Consider the following 19,702-nt stretch of genomic DNA (forward strand, 5'->3'; position numbering starts at 1 on the left):
AGATTTAAAAATAAATAAATAAATAAATAAATATGTGTTGCTGTCAGTTTAAAAATGTAAACGTTGCGCGCACACGCACACGCACGCACGTAGAAGACAAAAATATGAATTTAAAAGAAAAGAAAATGAAAAAACACTTCTGTTTGTGAAAACAGGGTGAGAGCAGTCGCAGTCGAACGCCTCCCTATGGATTTTTAAGATTAAAAACAAATTGTGGATACAAAGTAGAATGAGCTTCAAATAAATAATTCAAAACCAATAATTACCCTTACAGTTTTTTTTAAGTCACAAATGTAAGAAACAAATACAGTTTCCTTTATTTCAGTTACACCAACAGTATTAAAACACACAGCCAAGACAAGCAAAACAACGACAATGACACATATATAAAAGACAACATACATAAAAGCAATAGTGAAGCATGTCAGCCGATGTACTCAACGAGCTGTTGGAGCTGTTGGCTGTTCTTCACAACCTCTGGTAGCGAGAGCAGCGTCTGCGCGGAGACAAGGTTCCCAGCATTAAATGAACATGCAAACCGAGGGAGCAGACAGAAGATAAAGAGAAATAAAAAAAATAGAGGTTTCTCACCTCTCTGACTCGGTTGATCACGGCATTCAACAACTGAAGCTCATTCTCACTTCTGTGCTGGTTGGTCTGGTGGACTATTTGCTGTGATGGGGAATTCAAACGTTAAACACACTAAATCACACTGTTGTGATGTGGTAAAGATGGTTAACTACTTTTTTAAAACACAGCTCTTCTTTTTTTTCTTCCTTTTTTTTTTTTACACAAAATGTACTTACGGTGATGGCACAAAGCTATAATTTCAAGTTATGTAAAAAAGTTATTTTATTTTTGAATCAAATTTTAAAATAAAAGAAATATTTTCTTCAACATTGGTGTTATTTAAAAGTTAGCACATAATTCCTTTTGATCCAGAATTAAAATATATACTGTTATATGTGCTTGTGGTTCATGGCTACTTCTAGCTATTGTAATTACAATAGAATAATAATTTAAAATCAGTCCCTAAAAAATAATTAGAAATTAAAAATTAGAGGATTTTATTAATCTGTGAAATCTCGATATGAATACTAGCATTGTTTTTATTAAAGAAAGAGAAATAGATTAAATTATTATCCCAAAAACGTTTTCCATTGATTTTTTTTATCCGTAGCTTTTTTTTTACACTATTAGAAAGATGTTTTACAAAGAAAAAGGAGTCCAGTAAAAATTAACCACTTAAACTAAACAGTGACTGAAAAGATTCTTACATGTCTCTTTGCTCTGTCGATGAGTTTCAACCTGGCCTCCTCTGCCACCTGAAGACTCAACTTCAGTCTCTCCAGCTGCAGGAAAGAACAGCACACAATGAAACATGTATTTGTAAATTTGGAATTTGTTAGAATTGAAAAAATAAGTTTAATAAAAACAAGTCACCTCTTTCAACAACTGGATCTTCTCTTCCAGGACATGTGCTGCGGGCGCAGACGGCCCTCCAGCTTTGCTCAGCTCTCCTCGCAGAAACTGAGACTCCACTTTAGTCTGCTGGAGAGATCGCCGGAGCTGGACCACCTCTCTCTGCAGCCCCTGGAAATATCACAGAATTCCAAAAGCTCAGTGGGTGTTGGAAAACATTTACCGCACCGCCTTTGAAGTGTGAACTTTTTGGTGCCTTACAGTACTCTCAGTCTTGTATTTATTCAGGATATCCTGGGACTCTTGAACCTCCAACATCAACTTTGTCAGAGTTTTCTCAACCTGCGTAAACGCGCAGTCAGAAGTTTTTCCATTATAATTCAGTTCAGTTCACATCGGTTTCTTTGAAACGACAAAATACTGTTGAGAAAAGAGGAGTTTACTACCTGCTCTTTCTGCTGCAGTGCCTGATTTCCCCTCTCCACTCGCACGTTCAGACTGCTGAGCTGATGCTGAAGCTGTGACACTTTAGCCTGGTGTCTGCTGTTTGCGGCCTCCAGCTCCTCCTGCAGGCCACCGCTGGAACCACATGTTAAATAATGGAGAAAAAAAAAGTGAATTCAAAATTGGATATGAAGATGAAATGTGACGCACATAAATTATGCTTTATTTCTTCAAGCAAGAGCAAATTAAAGCTAAGTTCTAATTTAAGAATTTCCATTTTTTTCAGTTCTTTTCTTAGATTTTTTGTAATAATAATGACACACAATGTATCTACACAGTAGATGTTACTTGCATCCTGAATTCCATAACCAAGATCTTCCCTCAAGGAGAAAAATAGTATTAATTCTCTCCAAGCACATAAACTTACACTGTGCTTTGCAGTGCGTCAAGCTGAGCATCTTTGCGCTGCTGCACCAGCTTCAGGTTGCTGATGAGCTCGGTGACTGTGGCATCCAGGCCAGCCAGCAGCTTTCCCAGGCTGCTCTGCTCCTCATCCTCGGCTTCCACTGCTTCGACAATTTGTTTAGGGGTGACGGCAGCAATGCGGGTGAAGGCACTCGTGCCGCTGAACAGACCGTCGCACTGATGTTCAGGAAAGTCTGCCAGATAATGGAAAGCCAACCCGTACAACATTAGATTTGTTTCATTATTATTATTATTATTATTATTATTATTATTATTATTATTATTATTATTATTATTATTAGCACCTGAATCGAGCATGCAAAGTCAACTGTTGGATGTCAAGAATTTAACAGTACCCATTTTAATGTAACGGCATTACACCTCAATAGGTACATATTCTATACATATTCGAACATCTGTTATGTCAAAAAGTACATTCAATTAGAGCCGAGATGGAGCTGCACTACCTGCTTCTCCAGGTGATGAGTCTTTTCGGGCGTCTTCCTCCTTGTCTTCAGTTAGTGCGACCATGACGCTGTCGACAAACGAGCTGGAGGGGTGGCGCTCCACGTTCAGAAGCGCTAGAGCCTCTTTATCCTTCAGGGCCTCTGCTTTCTAAAAGAGTGCCGGAAAATCTTATTCCTTGCAGTCAAAATTGTTCCTGACATTTTGTAGATCAAAGCAAACGGCAAAGGGTCTCATGCAACTTAATCGAGCACATCTACAGAGAACAAGAGGCTGTTCAGATGTCAGACATCAGCTGTGGTGTGTTACCTGTTCACTTAGCGAGGCGTGCAGCTCGTTGGCCAGCCCTCTCAGCGAGTGATGCAGCAGAGTAATGTCAGTCATGGCCTGAGCCAGTTTCTCTCGGAGCTCCAGCTGAGTTGCGTCTGCACCGGACCTCGTCCTTTCCAGCTCCTCCTCGAAGCTCCTGTTCTCCAGCCTGCAGCGCACAGACACACATTATTAAAAGAAAAGGGGGAAAAAAAAAAAAAAAAGGAAGAATTCTTGTAAATATTTAAATGTAACCTTGAGAACAGGGCCTGGAGAATGAAACTGTACTGCAAGCTGCTCCGTCTAACAACCCTATGACATTTTCCCACTGTCATGGGGTTGTGGAGCTCGGCTCATCGTAACAGAAGTATATTTTCGGCGGCAGTTACAAACTCACTGAAGCCGACTCAGCTCTCCTTTGAGGTCCTCGCACTCGATGTTCCTCTCTCGCAGCCCCTGCAGGTTGGCTCGCAGCGTACGCTCGCTTTCAGCCATCTGCTCCCTCGCAAACTCGTTTTCCAGCTGCATGAACTAACGCACACAGACACACAACAGTAAGACGAGTGTTCGGAAGCAGTCGTCTTTTCCTCTACGTTATCAACTCTTGCCACAAACAGCAACTCGACTGTATGATAGGATGGTGTATGGGCTAACCAGCAGAGTGTGGGAATAAAACCTGATCATTCTGCATTCAGTTGTGGTTAAACCGTGCATGCTTTTCAGGGCAGAATAGGCTGGAATTGATCCATTTGAGGACATCAATCCATACTGCCCTTTTTTTCCAGACAGCTGGCGATCCCTTCATAAAGAAATCGTCCGTGAAGTAAGTCTAGGTGCTGGAGTGTTGTGTAAAGTCAACTCACCTCGTTCATCTCCCTGACCGTGCTGAGCTGTGTGCAAAGATCCTGGAGCCGCTGGATCTCAGCGCTCTGGGACTGGCTGAGGGTCTCCAGCTGACCGAGCTGCTCCTCACTTTGAGCCAGAGACTGGCTTAACTCACAGACTTGCTTTTCTGACTGAGCCAGAGATAGCTCCAATCTGGATGGACACAAAACAAGGCAAAGGGCAAAGTTAGAATATGAGTTGTTGTTGTTTTGTTTAGTGGTGAAAAGTAAATGTGTCGCTTACTCGTTTCCTCTTTCTCTCGCTTGCTGGATGTCTTTCCAAGACTCCTGCAACCTGAAAGAACAAGGTTTTAAGCACATAAACACCATGTTTCATTGAATTCTATGAGTGTGGAGGATAGGTTGGTACACATAACCAGCAGGGGTCGTGGCAATCATACTTGGTGGTCTCAGCAGTGAGTGCCTCTTCCAGGAAGGCGTACGAGGCCAAGGTGGAGGAAACGGTTGCAGACAGCTCTGTCACCTTCCTGTCCAGCTGACTCCTCTCCTCCTCTCGCTCTGTTAGGTTCTGGCGCAGCACACCCATCTCTGTAAAACAACCAGTTCACTGAGGCTGTCTGTTCTGCAAGTTAAAACGGCACATACAATTCAATGTGCAGTAGAAAGACTCTCATAACGTAAAGATCCCACAAAATGCAACATTTCCTTTTACCAAGTTCTGCTGGCAATAATGGGTCCCTAGCCTGTCAGTGGACTTGCCAGAAATGGGAATAGTCGGTCCTTGATTTAATTCAATTCAATTCAATTCAATTCTCAGAATGTTGGTGAAAAAACACACAGTTCTGGAAAATAGTCCTTTGTGATGTCACAAAGGGTAGTGCTACTCCAATGAAACTTCATCAAGGTTGGTGACAAGACCCAGATCAGCGGGTTTTTTTCCCCCACCATTGTGCACAGCTTCACCCACTTTGGTTTGGTTCGCTACCACAGCAGTTCTGTGGGAGGCTGTTGTGAGAGGGTTAAATCTGCTGTTCCTGCAGTTCTTGAATAATTAATCATACACGGCTGGAGCCACGGAGGGGAAAAGAGCCCTAAAAATGGGTGCAATATGGGTTCCACACTGCACCCGCTTTTGTGAAGCATTTTAAACATTTGAGTTAACCAGTGTTGGTTCTTACCAGCGGTCAGAACTGTCACCTTCAGGCTCAGATCACCGACCTGCTCCCTGGCAAGTTGGAGATCCAGACTGGTTTGGTTCCATTCCTCTTCCATCTGTTGGTGACAAGTTATATTTTTTGATAAATAAGGAAACCGATGCCACCATCACCATTTTTATGCGTCCCTCTTAATGTGACAATATACAGTATTGTTTTGTTTTTTTTACCCTAAAATGATCAAGTAACTGTGGAAACTATTCGAAACCCTATAATTTGAAGGTAATAAAACTACACAGTGTTGCTTTAAATACAACAAACTGCTCCTGACCTGCTCTCTCTCTTTCACAGCTTGGTCTCGTGCGCGCTTGTGTTCATCCCGTTCCTTCGAAGCGGCAGCTGCTCTTTCATTCAGCTGCAACAGCATGGGGGCAGTTTTCTGCAAACACTTTCTGACCGTGCAGAGCTGGAAAAAAGAAAAATGTCGTCACAAAATGATGAATGCATGTATTGTGAAAACTTTAGCAGATTTACTCTAAAATCATGCAGTGGACAAACCTCTTCCATCAAACCGGACTGTTCCTTCATGGTCGTGGACAAAGCATCAGCTGCACAGTTCAGTGTTTCATGATGGGCCTGGTTTAGTGCTACCTGTGTTGAGAAGTTTAAAAAAAAAATGTTATTTAAAAAAAATAATAGAATCACTCAACTGCTGGAGGCTACGACGTGTCTGATTTCTAGTACCAGCTGTGGGTAAGTCTGCTCGAGGGTGGCTGACAGTTCTTGCTGGGACCCAACAACTCTCTCCAGCTCGGAAATTTCTTTGGCACAGTGAGCTCTCAGCTGGTCCATCGCACTGAGCGTCTGGAGGGGAGAGGGAGGGGATGATCAGGACGCATTAGGCTGAGAAAAGCTTCAGAAGAATATCAAGCATTCAAGGCTCCATTTCTTATACTCTCAAAATAATTACACAGGAGCTTAGCTTTAACATTTTTTCCCACTTGATGCGACAAACAGCCAAGTGCTGCATGGTAGTATGAGACAACTGCTTTTCTCATAACATTGTAATGAACAGAAGTGGGCCTCTGCCTACCGCCTCCTTGGTGATGAAGGCCTCCTCCATCTGCATCTTCATGTCGTCTCTCTGCTGTAGAGCATCTTTAACCTTCTGGAGCATTGCTGCATGCGTCTGCTTTGTTCTCTCAAACACACCCTTCATCTGTTCATACTAAGAAAAATGACAATAAAAAAGGAGAGACCACACGTCACCCAAGCTGCAATTGCTAGATAACCACGTCAAAGCAAAGCATGCATTTCACATACATACAGTGAACACAAGAGACCCGCTTACATACATGTGAAACAATGCTTTGATGATCGTCTTTAACAATGTCACTTATATTCTTCACATTAGAGAGGGCGACATCTGTGTCACAACTCAAAGAGGCCTGTTGGAGGAGGGAAAAGAAACAATTCAAATCAATTTTTTTAGTTGGGTATCAATAGTGAGCAATTGCAGAAGAAGAAAAAAATCACTTGCGAAACTACAAACTATTTTTGCAACATTTTATGTGACTTGTGTTATTGTTTGTGACCTCACCATGGTCATTCTCACATCCTGCATACATAGCATGAGATTCTGGAGAGAATTTCCATCCAGCTCCAGCTCACTGATCCTCCTGAGAGCCTGCATATAAAGATCCCTGTACATTGACGTCTAGAACAGAAAAATAAATAAATACAGCATGGCATCAATAGACAGGATAAGATAGTTAGAACATGAAACTCGTGTAAATTCTATTAATGTCGTGCCATTACTTGTTGAGACGCAACAATGGACCGTGCCTTCCCATATCACTCATATAATAAATGGCTACACTCATATAATTCAATTGTATCGCATTGAGTTTTGTGTTTCAATAGAAGGGCGGTTATGCTTTCAGTTGTGCGTCCTCACCTGGCTGAGCTCAGTGTGGTCAGTCTGGACCAGTTTGTCACGGAGGTCTGACGGCGCAGCAGCAGCAGGAGCTCCTTGTGCTCTGGCTGCAGTCAGCTGCTGCACCAGCGCCTCCACCATGATCATGCTTGATCTTAACCTCTGCTCCAGCTCTTGCCTGGGAACACACTCGAGGCTGCCCGGGGGTACACTGAGAGCACATGCACAGAACATTAGCTGGACCCAACTGCAAACACGCCGTCCTGTTAAACATCCAACAGAAGTGTCACCTACTTCCACAGCAGTGGGTCCGTCAGAGTGCAGGAGTCTGCCACAGTGAACTCCCTCTTCCTCACAAACTGGCCGGACGTGTTGACGCTGTGGTTCGCCCATGCCACGGGACTGGTGCCTATGGCAACACTGCAGCATTCAGCAGGAGGCGCTCTTGCCGACGGGACAGAGGGAGGCTGTGGCATTGCCGGGACGGCGGCAGGACCGATCTTTCCCGACGCCAAGAGGAGGAACTCTGCCATCTGTCTGAGCTGCTGCTGAAGAGGACCTTCTTGAATCAAAGGGACGTCCAGTGCAGGCTTCTCCTCTTTAGTCTGTGCAGCCTTGGGAGGCACCGCCACTCCATCTTCAGTTGGATCAGTGAACGGGTTTGGCTGCGGCTTGCAGCCGAGCACTGTGGAGTTGAGCAGAGGTTGCGGCATGGTAATGTCCATGTTCTCTGCCCACAGCCCGGTGGTGTTGACGTTAACAGGGGCCAACAAGCTCTTTTCAACCTCAAGGGCCAAGTCGTCAGTCAAAAGCTCGTCAGCAGCGGGAGCCCCCATGGCCCGTGATAGAAATAGGGAGGCTCTTCTAACAACTGGACTGAGCAGTCCAAACTGCAACGCTGAAGCCACTGAAGGACACTCTGATAGCACCTTCAAAACGTCTGTGAGGTTTTCCACATGTTTTTCTGCAGAGTTGCAGTCGACGGGCCCAGTTCCAGACGAGCCCAAAGCGCTGTCCTTGTCCTCACTGGACTGCTCGTGTCCATTGCTGAAATGCGCACGTACGGGTGTAAGAGTCTCAGATGAGGCCTCAGCACGGCTGGAGTGAGGAAACTCAGGTCTCTCTTCTTTCAAGGTTTCTTGTATTTGAGAGTTGGAAGATTTATCGTCCAAATCCACTGAGGCGGAGCAAGGTGGGAGCATTTGGTCCAAGTGGAGAGCTGGTGGGTTCATATCTGCTGGATCGTCATCATTTTCTCGAGGCTGACCCTGAAAAGAGGCATCCAGCGCATCGTTGTCGTTGTGAGCCGAAGCCTCGCAAAGCGCAGCCTGACCATCAGGCAGAAGAGCAGAGTCCCGAGACAAGTGAGGACCGTGTGAATCTTCACTTCCAGAATTCTGGAAAGGGGCTGATGTTGCACATTGTTGTCTGTTGGTCGGGCCATTACAAACAGTCAAGCTAACTTGTTTTGGCTCTTCCACAGCACCAAAGCTGACAGGTTCCTCGGCAATTAAGACATTGCCATCTAGGATTGAGAGATCACTTTGAACATTACAGTACAGGTGATCTAAATGATCAGCGTTTTGGACATCTGGATGACTAACAAGCATGCTTGCACCTGCACAGAAGCTGTACGACTCGCTGAATGGCCCACTTTGGAGGGCTGGCACAGGAATGGTATCATCAGCGAGTGCGGTGCCATCTGAGACCTGAACCTCACCTCCGGTGCAGTTAAAGGACTTGAAGGTCAAGTCGCTCGACCTACTTTCAGATACTTCCACACCATTTGTGGTTTCAGAGGATGCAGTACACACAGCAACAACGACATCAGTGTGACTGTAGGGATGATCTCTGTGTTCCACATGTTGCGGATGAACATCCGAGAGGTTTGTTGCATTTACACTTTGATCCTGGAAATGTTCATCAATCTGCTCAGCGGGCAGATGAATGGCCTCCTCCTTGGTTGTGGTGACGTCAAAAACTTCTACTTCACCGCCATCACAGGCAAAGGATTTCCAAGTGACGTCATTCTCCCCGCCGACATTGTGTTCAACAGCTTCCGGTGAATCCTGAACGGCATCTCCAATCTCAGGATTGTGATAGGGGTGTTCAGCGTGGTCACAGCAGGGCTGGATGATATTACTGTCAGAGATTTCCAGATCCTCTGTTTCACAAGCGTTCGGTGTTGCTTGATCCTGTGGTAAAATTATACTCTCCTCTGTGGAGTGTGAAGTGTCTGAGATCTCAACCTCTCCACCAGGACAGATGAAGGATTTAAATGTTACATCTGCATTTGCACAAGTTTGCTCAGTGCTTGTCATGCTCAAATTGAAATCGGTGGTTTGAATCCTTTTGTCATATGTCGGAGACTGCAAGTGTGGCTCTGGGTTACAATGTGACACATCACTCTGTTGATTAGAGGAAAAAAATAAAGCACAACAATGTTGTGAAACTGTTACAAACGACCAGAGCCAATGCAAAGTTATGAAGTAACAAACCTTTGACATTTTCACATCAGAGCTGAGTCGCGGTTTTGATTTAAGCCTCAGTGAAGGAGTCGACATCTGCAGCATTTCATTTTCCAGACTTTTCAGTGGGGTGCGTTCACCACCTCTGGCTAAAGGCTAGCATCAACGAAATAAAACACATGTAGTTTTAGTTTGCCCAGTTTCAGTTCAAGTTTTGTTTTGTTTTGTCTTTACCGTGTCTTGCCCGCAGAGACTGGAATTCCTGGAGGCCATAACTCCGACTGCCGCGAAACACAAGTGCAAACAGACAAATAATTAAACGTGTTAAGAAATGCAAACTAGCCTGCTTTGTGATCCGACACAGACGCCGAGCGAGTATTAAGATAAATTTACTACAGTATGCCAGTTGGCTCAGACACTATTGACGACCGTACGCATTGACAACTGTCAGTTAGAGGAAATATTCGATCGTATAAAAGCAATACACTGTCTATCGTTTTCGTTAAATGTGTATTATTAGACAAATATTAGAAAATGTACTATTTTAGTAAGGTTGGTAATAAAAAATCGTCTGCCTAACACGACTTTAAACTAATACTAACTAGAAAGTTAATTTGCCCACATTTGAACACATTTGTTCACAGGGACATAAAAATGCACATTTTTAGATGGACAAAGACGCTTCTTGATGCTTTTGAAATATCACCAGTAATATCTTACCTTCGTTTTTCCACCAACTCCGGGAAAATTAGGATAAGCGTGAAAACAAACTTAACAGCGAACTGCCAGTTCCATCAACCCGAAAGCGTTACATTCAAAACATAAATGTCACTGCTCCTATTGGTCTGTTTCTTTTCTTCGCTTGTTTTGAACCGACGCACTAGGACGGGAACGCGCCACCTGTACGTTACTGCCCCCAAGAGGAACCAAATGGGACTGAGCTGACGTTATTTGTCGGTTTGATTTTTGAGTGAGAGATAAAATTTTATATTTCGTTTGTTCGTTTGTTCGTTTGTTTGTTTGTTTGTTTTGACCCTATGTATAATTCCACCCCAAAATTTTGATTCTCTTTAAAAACGTTTTTAACATTGCTAGGGTAGTTTGTCACTGCTGCTTTGAAAAATGATGTGATATTTGTCTTTGCATGTTTCTTTCCCTAGAAGCCGAAATACGTTCAACTTTGAATACTATATACAGTGCAATATGACTGGCAGAATGTACAAAGATGTTTTGTACTATGACCTACTACTTTGTAATAATGGTATTTTAAACTGAAGAAAAAGGTTCCTTAAATGTATGCTTTCATTTGTGTGTGCTAAAGTGTGCTATTAACATTCTGTTTTGGTCATGTTTTTTAATAAAAAGTGTTTCGTCATATATTAAATTATACATTTTTCGATTCAGATTTAGACAATGCAGAAAACTTGTTTTAAAAAATGTTGTTTTTTTAACTTGGTAATTATTGAAAGTTTAATTATTTATCGATCATACTTGGATCAAAAAAACAATGCCATCATATCTGAATTTTATATATTTGTTCAAATCAATAATTGTGATCAATATTCACCCTCTTCAGAATACTCAAAAAGAAATGGTTCTTCGCATTAGCAAGCTTTGTCTTCCACCTCGAACCTCGAACACAACAACAGAGAGGGTCCCTCATATTGTCGAAACAAGTTCCTCAACAGGGCAGACTTGCAGTACTTCAGCAAACCCAGGCCCAAACCAGCAGGTGATGTCAGCCGTATCCAGAGTGAAGTAAAAAAGTCTGTCTTTGCAGCGTGTCCTTCTGTAAACTGAGCGAGGGTCTGCAGACAGGATGCCCCTGATTGCGGTGACTGCCTCCTCTGGACTGTGGAGAAACTGGAACCTGGGACCATCATTCTCAGAGAGACCTGTTAAGACATTCAATGGGACTGTTATGTCTTGTGTGCTTATTCTCATATTATCTTTGATGTAATTGCACCCTCTTGTGGAAAGGAGCGCAACATGAGTCTGTGAAAGTATTTGTCTTACTTGAGGAGTGAGTGGGAAGGAATCGCGCCAACTCTCTTTCCGCATGAGGGGTGAAGCGAACCTCCAGACTGCTGACGGGAGGCTCTCTGATCCAGTTAGCTATGGTGCTGTAGGTTTCCTCTCCATAGCGAGGTGGATCCAAACCCAACTCAAGGGGTTTGGTTCCAGGAGAAGCAGAAACGTTTTCTTCCACCTGGAAGTCATGCTGGGCAACATAGGCCTTGACATCTTTTAGCAAACTGTGTAAATGAGTCAGTGTATGAGAGGATTCAGTGACCAAAACCTCCGCTTGAGATTTGTCTCTTGCGCAGCAATCTTCCATGAAAACATCACTAGGCTTTTGGTTTTTAGTGTCAGATGCATCCATCTCTGAATCTTGCTGGAGGTCTGAAAGATCACTTTTCTCATCAAGTGATACAGTCGTGTCATATGGTTGTTCTGCGTTTGAGTTACAAAGCTCAATGCCCTTCCTGGTAATGGGGGAATCGTACTCTGGGATGTATGGTTTGATGTCCAGGACTGGGGTGCCAGCAATCATGTCAATATCAGACAAATAGATTGTATCACCTGGATGATAAAGTTAGAGAAGAACTAATTATAAAACACTTGAGAGCATGTAATTGTGAATGATCACCAGTATGATTAGAGTTGAATGAAGTGACACGTTTACAAATTCTTCTTCAATGTTCTTACCTTCAATTTTATCAAGTTTAGCAAGAGTCAGGCCCAGTGCATTCGGCCGATGGGGACTGCGTGTTGAATAGACCCCAACTCTCTGACCATCAAGTCTCGGTGGCTTCACTTTGGCTTTGGAACTGAGCTGTCCATTTTTATGGAAGATGAATATCATCCTACAAATGGAAAAATGATTAAATGAAGAAAAACAAAGTGTTTTTGTGTGCAAGTATACACTCAAGACATTCCATCTATACAATGACTGTATGTGAGCTACCAGACGTGGGAGTAGTGCTCCAGACCCAACAAAGCATGCTCTGGGTTGCTGAAGACACTCTGCTGGATGCGTAGCATTGCTCTTGAGGGCCCACAAATAGTGGGCTGTCTGGGTGTCCCGTTCTTGACAGAGAAACAGGAACTGATGTAACCAATCGGGACAGTCTGGATGGTTCCTGGAAGAGATACAAAATCGTCCGTTTGCTTAGTAAGCAGAATATACTGTTTGCCCTTTTTTCCCCTTTACTGGTGGTAACAGGAAATCCATGGATATAATGCTGATGCATTGATGCGAGACAAAAATGATATATAGAGTAACAAAAAGTATTAAAAAAAAATCATTGTTGAAATTCAGTGTTTGAGGAAGCTATTTCAAAGATGTAAAGAAGCTCACTGGCACAAGTGGTACAGCTGCGTAGGGTGCATCACAGAAGCGTAAGACACACTGTGGTGATTTAAATCTGTACTTTTATTATCATATTACTATTTGCGTGACATTGGAATTCCTACAGTTGTATTTACCTTTATGCAATGATAACTCTGGCGAGGGTAGTGGTGTTTGGGCTTTGACAACTTCTCTGGGTCCAATGTTTGACACAGCTGACTGGATGGACGTCATCTGCTTGCGATGAGCTCTGACAGCACTGTCCAACATCTGCCTGCTCAGAACAAAATAGTAAAGAAGCCGGTGCACAAGGTGTCGATACAAGGGTTTACTTATTTCAAGAACACACGCAAACCCTGAAATATGTAAAGGAAGCGTTAAGCTTTCTATCATTTGGGACGCACAAATCCGCCTTGGGGGTGGCAATTGTATGTTTTCTGCCACTGTTTACAACACTGCGGTCACGCCAGCTATACTTCAGAAAGGCTCAGTCGCGCTATCTACACTTTAACATTGAGTGCGCGTTGAAAACACCTCTTACGGTAAAGCCTACGAGCAGTACTGCTTCTACGAGCAGTCCGAGAAGAACAAAATCAAAGTGAGAGCGACACGGTGGCGCAGTGGCGAGCGCTGCCGCCTCACAGCACAGGGACCTTTCTGTGTGGAGTTCATGTTCTCCCTGTGTCTGCCTGGGTTCTCTCCGGGTTCTCCGGCTTCCTCCCACAGTCCAAAACCATGCATGTGAGGTCAATTGAACATTCTATATTGTCCATAGGTGTGCATGTGAGTGTGAATGGTTGTTTGTCTCTATGTGGCCCTGCGATGAACTGGCGACTTGTCCAGGGTGTCACCCTGCCTTCACCCTAAGACGGCTGGGATAGGCTCCAGCAGACCCCGTGACCCTGAATAGGAATAAGCGGGTAAAGAAGATGAAATGTTTTCTACAAATTCCACCAGATTCTTGTTCTACATGTCCACAACTACCTCTGTGGTGATTTTCAAGTTTTTTCATTTGAAAAGCACAGGATTTGTACTGTATGCTGTGGACAATTTCAGCCACAGATTACTCCAAAATGCTACAGTGAAACAAGTTGAAAATCACCACAAAGGTAGTTGAGGACATGTAGAAGAAGAATCTGGTGGAATTTCCAAAAACACATTTTGATATCCATATTTTAATTTGCATTTGGAAGCAGGTTTTGTACTGTATGCGGTGTATAACATCAGCATAATTTTATCAGAAAATGCTACAGTAAAACAAGTTGAAAATCACCTCAGAGGTAGTTGAGGACATGTAGAAGAAGAATCTGATGGAGTTTGCAGGAAACATTTTGATTTTGTTTTTTTAATTAATATTTGAATTTGCCCATGAAAGGAAGTTTCGTACTGTATGCTGTGTATAACTTCAGCATCAGATTATCCCAAAACGGTACAATGAAAAGAACAAGAATCTGGAGCAGTTTGAAGAAAATATTTTTAGCTTTTTTTTATTTTAAATAATCTATATATAGGTCTGTATCTGTACATATATTTATATAGGCTATATATTTTGTAATCTGCATTGTAATCGTATTGCATGATTTTTGTTTCGATATAAAAGAATGTAGTAAAACATCAACCAAATAATGAGCGGTATATGTACTTCAACAAAGAACAACAACAAAAAAAAAAAAAAAAAAACACGTAGACATTGATTCAAGAGTTTACGAGGTGTTCATGAATGCACCACGAAGCCGCGCCCTCGCTTTACCGTATGAGGCGGTTTAGACGCACACTCGATTGTGAAGCGGAGATAGCGCGACTGAGCTTTTCCGATGCGCAGGCTGGCGTGACCGCCGTTTTACAACGTGTCGTATTAAAACATACCTTAGGTTCTTGATTTCCCTTCTCATCACAGAAACCTGCTGAGTCAGTGTATCGATGCGTTCGCCGCAGCTGTTACACCGAGGACTCATCTCGCCGGTGTAAAAGGAGGTGAAACAAACGCTGACTTGTTTAAACACCGTGACTTTCGGGCGGCGGTGTCTTTACCAACGGCCAGAGCCAGATGCCTCGGTGTTACACTGAAATCTGTGACTCTTCAAATTCTGTGTTCACCGAGGACGCTGTCGTCCGTATACATCTTCTCGGCGTATATAAGTGGCATTTTTAGAAGCTTCAGATTTTATTTGTATGTATTTTTTTTTTACCTACTGAGGAATAGTTTACGTAGTTTTACGATGGTCGCTCCCTAGTGGTCTCAACATTTGGCGGTCACAAATGTATGCGTAGCACACGAGCACTGCTGATGTCAGTAAACGTGGTACAACGACGTACGGCAACACATGTTGGACTTCCTGTCGTGCTGTTGTCACGTGACAGAATACTTTTCTTCTTCTACAGCTATAGAAGCGCCTGAAAGCTATGAGGTTGTGTTGTTTGTTTGCGTTTTGTTGTTGTTTTTAATAAAATTTGTAAAATTGATCAAATAAGCTTATTTGCAAAGTGTTGCGCTGATTTGATTGCAGCACTGTTATGTATGTATGTATGTTGTACTTATTGTTTAGGGGTGAAAATTGTAATGTTTATTGGGATTAATTGATGTATTTTTTTTTTTTTAAATATCTTTTTCTTCTTACAATTTGTCATTTTGTGTCACTTTGGGCAATAAAAGCTACAACATTGTTCTTGCCATGTACAGACTATTCATTAGTGACTTTCATCATTCCTGAACACACATCGGACTTATATCACTACTAATGAAGTGCATGATGCCATAATAAAAGTTTGAGCCACAGTCATTGATATTGACAATATTTTATTAAAAGAAACAACTTTTTCAAAGGAAATTATGAAAAAATAAATCCACCATTTGAACAGATCTGCTCACTCAATCACATGTACTTTTTGATGAAAATAAAAAAAAATCAGATTTTATCGTTGAAACACAAAACAGAACCAAGTTAGCTTGGCTCTAAAGCATAAACCAAAAATAAATAAGCATACACATTTAATTGAATCTACACATTTGCCCATCATTCAACACACCAGACTAATTGTCACTGATTGTGAACAAAAGTAATGTAGTCTGGCGTTCCTGTTTATAATCTCAGGCAGTGTATGGCATATTTTCAATATTAAAAGCTATTATCGGGGAGATATTCTTGCGGAGGAGGTGGTGACGATATGGTAGAAAATGAGGGCACTTTGTTTTGCTCAGAAATGTTATTTGATGGTGCACCACTTGAATCTGTAAGAGAGAGACAGACAAAAATAATAATTGTGAGATCTTCAACCAAGCAACTTTCACATTTTTGATATTCATGGTAGACTACTTTTTCTCACCATTGCCATCATTCTCAATTTTGCCTTGAGGCAGAGCTATGTCTTCTTCCTCGTCAGGACCCAAATCCTCAATAGTCACCTGGTTACGACTCTCCCATTCCCTTGACTCTGTAAACAGAGGCCCAATTCCACTCAAAGCAGTGGAAGGAGCAGGAGAATCAGTCGAAGGATTTGGCGGATTTGGCTCCTGACTCAGGGCCAGGACTGGGGCATCATCTAGCTCTGGGGCTGGGGCTGGGGCTGGAGGCGGAACCAAATCTTGAACAGCAACAGAACCTGTATCTTCATCTTTGGTTGGGTCTGTAGCAGGAACTGAAGCTAACAATGGGGCTTGAATTGGGTTGGCTGGCACTGGTGGAGCCAAATCTTTCGCAAAGAGAGGTCTTAGAGCAGATCCAAACACAGACAATGGAGCTGCCCGGACGGTTGTCGGTTGCGACTCTGTGGCAGGTAACTGGGATTGTGCACCTAGGATTTGATCTGGAACTTTCTCAGCTGCTTCAGGTACCACCACTACTGCTGGAGCCTCCTGGGGGACTGGTGCCTCCTCCTGAACAAGAGATATATCTGGGGTGGGTTCAGTTTTTCTGGGCCTCCCCCTCTTTTTCGTGCCACTCCTGTCACCGGCCTGCCTTTTTCTCAGGCTTTCCTCCCTGAAAGAGGACAACGGAAAACAGTCACCATAACTCAGGACATTGATATTAGCTTTTTGTGAAACTAGTGCAAAGCTAATAGTACAAAGTCCTTGACCTGGATCTGTGGTGTCAATACAGGTATCAAAGCAACCTTTGGTTTCCTCGTGTTCCACATTTATTGTAGAGCAGAGGAGTGCTAAGTTGCTGATAATGCTTTTCACATTGAGAGATAAAGCAGTTTATAAATCTACTGTCTACTATTTCCTTTGACATAATGTTTAAAACATAATTTTGCTTTGTATACAGTGTCATTGAAGTGATGTATAAATGCTTGAATGTTTAGGATAAACTGGTAAATTATATCATAACTTCCAACTGAACATGGCTCTAAATATAGGTCACTGCGACTTCATTGTGCTTCTATAAATTTACCCCCAAACCCACTGGTTTGTCTCCTTCTCCTCTGCCTCAGCTTTTCTCTTCCTGAGGAGATCCCTGTCCCTCAATCGCCTTCGAATCCCACCTATAAAAAGACAAAATCAAACACACACAAAGTGATATCACTTACATTGTGGATGGCGAAGACCACTATATGATGATATCCATCAAACTGTCATGATATCCTTCAGCTGCACTACAGGTTTTGTCAAGAAATTGTGGGCAAGTCGATGGATTAACTGTATATTTCATGTCATGTTCATGTTCTTATTTTGAAGCCTATTTCAGAGTTGACATTGTACCATATGTATGAGATGAATAACAATCCTTCTAAGGACCTAAGTACTTGATGTCAAATTATTCAGAATTATTTATCCAGAAAATGTCCTAAATTTACCTTGGTCTTCATTTGGTTCCTTATATTCCAACTCCTGTCTCTCTTGCTGTGCCAGTTCCGCCATTCTGTGTCCACATGAATGAATTTATCTTGTTGATGGCGGGCAAGAACAGGGAGAAGACAGAGTCTATCTGTTTTCTATTCCCACCCCTAAATGAATTATCTGGTTAACCATTACCATAGTGTTGGAAGAGTTCTTGCTGCTATGCTCTTATCATATTTGTAAAGCTGGAGGAGTTGGCACTGTACTGACAGAGGGGGGTGGAGAAACTGGGGGGAGTGTTGAGTGGGCTGTGTAAGATAGGGTTTAAATGTATACAGAGGACGAAATAGAGAGTTTCGAAACCATTTTAAGCAAAAAAAAAAAAAAAAAAAAAAAAAAAAATATATATATATATATATATATATATATATATATATATATATATATATATATATACATATATATATATATATATATATATATATTTATGAAATAACCAGGTATACATTAGTAAATTGATCACGTTGGAAAATTAAAAAAAAAAAAGTTAAGTGGAATGAGTGCACTAAATATAAGAAAAGCCAATATTCAATAATAGACCCTACTTTGTATATTATTAACATAATAAATTATTGTTCTACTACTAATGTCTTCTGAAGCACTGAGTAGACTACTGGAGGCCATAAAATGAGGTAAGAAATCTTGTGTCTGAGTGGACTTGGGGGCAGGCCCATCTTATCTCACACAGATGGAGAGTCACTTGGTTGGGGCGTGTTTTCAATCTTCTCACAGCACATTGAGCCGTGATGTGTGGTATTTGAGCCACTCAGAGGGAGAAGCTGCAGAGCAGAGTAAATAACACTGATGCATGCAGCACTGTAGGAGATAATGGTTGGGGTTTTCACGGTTAAATAAAAAGACTTCTCAATGAAAGGGACGGTGAGGTAATCAACAATATGAATGAAAGAGAGAATTGTGTGTCAGTCCTGTTCATGTATTATCATCCAACAGCCTTAATGTTAAGCTAAAGTAAAGGGAACTGGACTGTTTTTGATCACTTGAAGACATTCCGCCTCTTATTCGAAAGGCTTCTTCAGTTCTGAAGAAAGTAGGTCCCCCGTTTTCAACAACCTCTCAGGAGGAGAAACCTGTAGGTGGTCCAGGTGATACTAGAGATTCAAGAGCTGTGAAATGCCAAACAGATTACCTCCTCTCGGGAGTATGGTTAACAAAGTATCCAAATGTTGGGTTAAAAACATCTAGTCAGTAACTTGGGTTAAGACCACGAGAGGTACAAAAATACAATTTCTGGCTGGCTCAGTTTTGTACACATCCAGATTAGATTATTTTCAGCATTTCTGTTAAGATTCCACGGCAGGACAGGAACTCATAACCCCCAGGACCACTGAACAATGACACTCAATTTAAAGGAATGCGAAAGCTGCGAACACAGCGCCATCTTTTGGTCTAATGTCTCAACTACAATATTCCGTTTTGAGAAAAGCATTTGCATTATATGCGCTCAAGTTGCAGCGAGTTAAATGTGGACTCGGTGGGAGGAAAGATGCAGCAAACATTGCAAATACATCATAGGTTGAATCCACTAACGCGGTTTTATTCATTGAGCGACACTGGTGGAAAATTAAAAATACTCACTCGCAAAATACTATTAATAGTATTAACATGAATTCGTATTTATTTTTTAACATATAACCATGCATACTCCGTTGTACACTGGAAAGGAGCGTCTCAGGAAGTCAGGGGGTGGGACTGAAGGGTCCCACTCTCCGTATGTACAATGCTCTCTTTACTGCGGACCACACGCCCCTCGTGTTTTCTGTGTCCAAACGCCTACAGCAACGTCGTATATTTCGCACCACGAAGCTTACCCAAATATTGTATCCATTACTTAATTTGCTTGATTGAAATCGTCGCCGGGTTTTTAAAATGCAAATCGTACAGTTGGAAAATAGATCTAACAAAAGAGGGTGTGTTTGCGTCGGTCAACAGGTTCTGAACAGGATTCCTTTGTGATGATGTATCCAACGTTAAATGTGAGAGACAC

At 42.3% G+C, this 19,702-nt stretch overlaps 3 protein-coding genes across 4 annotated transcripts; all 3 read right to left on the bottom strand.

Annotated features, from left to right (window-relative positions):
- Positions 1–294: 294 nt before the first annotated feature.
- Positions 295–10,373, bottom strand: spag5 (sperm associated antigen 5). The gene is made up of 25 exons (XM_076032375.1): positions 10,229–10,373; positions 9,743–9,789; positions 9,539–9,664; positions 7,335–9,448; positions 7,062–7,251; positions 6,705–6,821; positions 6,460–6,552; positions 6,198–6,332; positions 5,849–5,968; positions 5,663–5,755; positions 5,436–5,570; positions 5,129–5,222; positions 4,391–4,538; positions 4,234–4,284; positions 3,969–4,143; positions 3,503–3,636; positions 3,106–3,274; positions 2,799–2,946; positions 2,294–2,525; positions 1,869–2,001; positions 1,684–1,764; positions 1,444–1,593; positions 1,278–1,352; positions 592–672; positions 295–496 (listed from the first exon to the last, which is right to left on the bottom strand). Exons 2-25 carry the CDS (start codon positions 9,779–9,781, stop codon positions 425–427), a joined length of 4,905 nt encoding a protein of 1,634 aa, XP_075888490.1. The 5' UTR covers positions 9,782–9,789; positions 10,229–10,373; the 3' UTR covers positions 295–424.
- A 591-nt stretch (positions 10,374–10,964) lies between these two features.
- trmo (tRNA methyltransferase O) lies at positions 10,965–15,451 on the bottom strand. The gene is made up of 6 exons (XM_076032389.1): positions 14,727–15,451; positions 12,998–13,134; positions 12,477–12,651; positions 12,218–12,375; positions 11,525–12,091; positions 10,965–11,403 (listed from the first exon to the last, which is right to left on the bottom strand). The coding sequence occupies exons 1-6, from the start codon at positions 14,813–14,815 to the stop codon at positions 11,168–11,170; spliced, it is 1,362 nt and encodes a 453-aa protein (XP_075888504.1). The 5' UTR covers positions 14,816–15,451; the 3' UTR covers positions 10,965–11,167.
- A 193-nt stretch (positions 15,452–15,644) lies between these two features.
- hemgn (hemogen) lies at positions 15,645–17,844 on the bottom strand. 2 transcript variants are annotated; one of them, XM_076032426.1, is made up of 4 exons: positions 17,655–17,844; positions 17,264–17,342; positions 16,185–16,837; positions 15,645–16,089 (listed from the first exon to the last, which is right to left on the bottom strand). In XM_076032426.1, the coding sequence occupies exons 1-4, from the start codon at positions 17,716–17,718 to the stop codon at positions 15,977–15,979; spliced, it is 909 nt and encodes a 302-aa protein (XP_075888541.1). In that variant the 5' UTR covers positions 17,719–17,844; the 3' UTR covers positions 15,645–15,976. The 2 variants fall into 2 exon arrangements, with proteins under 2 accessions (XP_075888541.1, XP_075888534.1); XM_076032419.1 differs by having other exon boundaries at positions 17,252–17,342.
- Between the last annotated feature and the right edge of the window lie 1,858 nt (positions 17,845–19,702).

This window comes from Nelusetta ayraudi, unplaced genomic scaffold (assembly GCF_046127955.1).
Source record: "Nelusetta ayraudi isolate G7.1 ecotype Tasmania unplaced genomic scaffold, CSIRO-AGI_Nayr_v1 ptg000004l, whole genome shotgun sequence".
NCBI classification, from domain to species: domain Eukaryota; kingdom Metazoa; phylum Chordata; class Actinopteri; order Tetraodontiformes; family Monacanthidae; genus Nelusetta; species Nelusetta ayraudi.

Excerpts from the sequence above, each read along its gene's own strand:
- spag5 (XM_076032375.1), bottom strand. The coding sequence starts at position 9,781 with ATGGCCTCCAGGAATTCCAGTCTCTGCGGGCAAGACACG. Across the intron at positions 6,333-6,459 it reads ATCAAAGCATTGTTTCACAT|TATGAACAGATGAAGGGTGT; the intron begins GTATGTAAGCGG and ends CATTTTTCTTAG. Across the intron at positions 4,539-5,128 it reads GGTGACAGTTCTGACCGCTG|AGATGGGTGTGCTGCGCCAG; the intron begins GTAAGAACCAAC and ends GTTGTTTTACAG.
- trmo (XM_076032389.1), bottom strand. The coding sequence starts at position 14,815 with ATGAGTCCTCGGTGTAACAGCTGCGGCGAACGCATCGATACACTGACT. Across the intron at positions 13,135-14,726 it reads AGGGAAATCAAGAACCTAAG|GCAGATGTTGGACAGTGCTG; the intron begins GTATGTTTTAAT and ends TGTTCTGAGCAG. Across the intron at positions 12,652-12,997 it reads AGAGTTATCATTGCATAAAG|GAACCATCCAGACTGTCCCG; the intron begins GTAAATACAACT and ends TATCTCTTCCAG.
- hemgn (XM_076032419.1), bottom strand. The coding sequence starts at position 17,718 with ATGGCGGAACTGGCACAGCAAGAGAGACAGGAGTTGGAATATAAGGAA. Across the intron at positions 16,838-17,251 it reads ACAAACCAGTGGGTTTGGGG|GGAGGAAAGCCTGAGAAAAA; the intron begins GTAAATTTATAG and ends GTCCTCTTTCAG. Across the intron at positions 16,090-16,184 it reads AATTGAGAATGATGGCAATG|ATTCAAGTGGTGCACCATCA; the intron begins GTGAGAAAAAGT and ends TCTCTCTTACAG.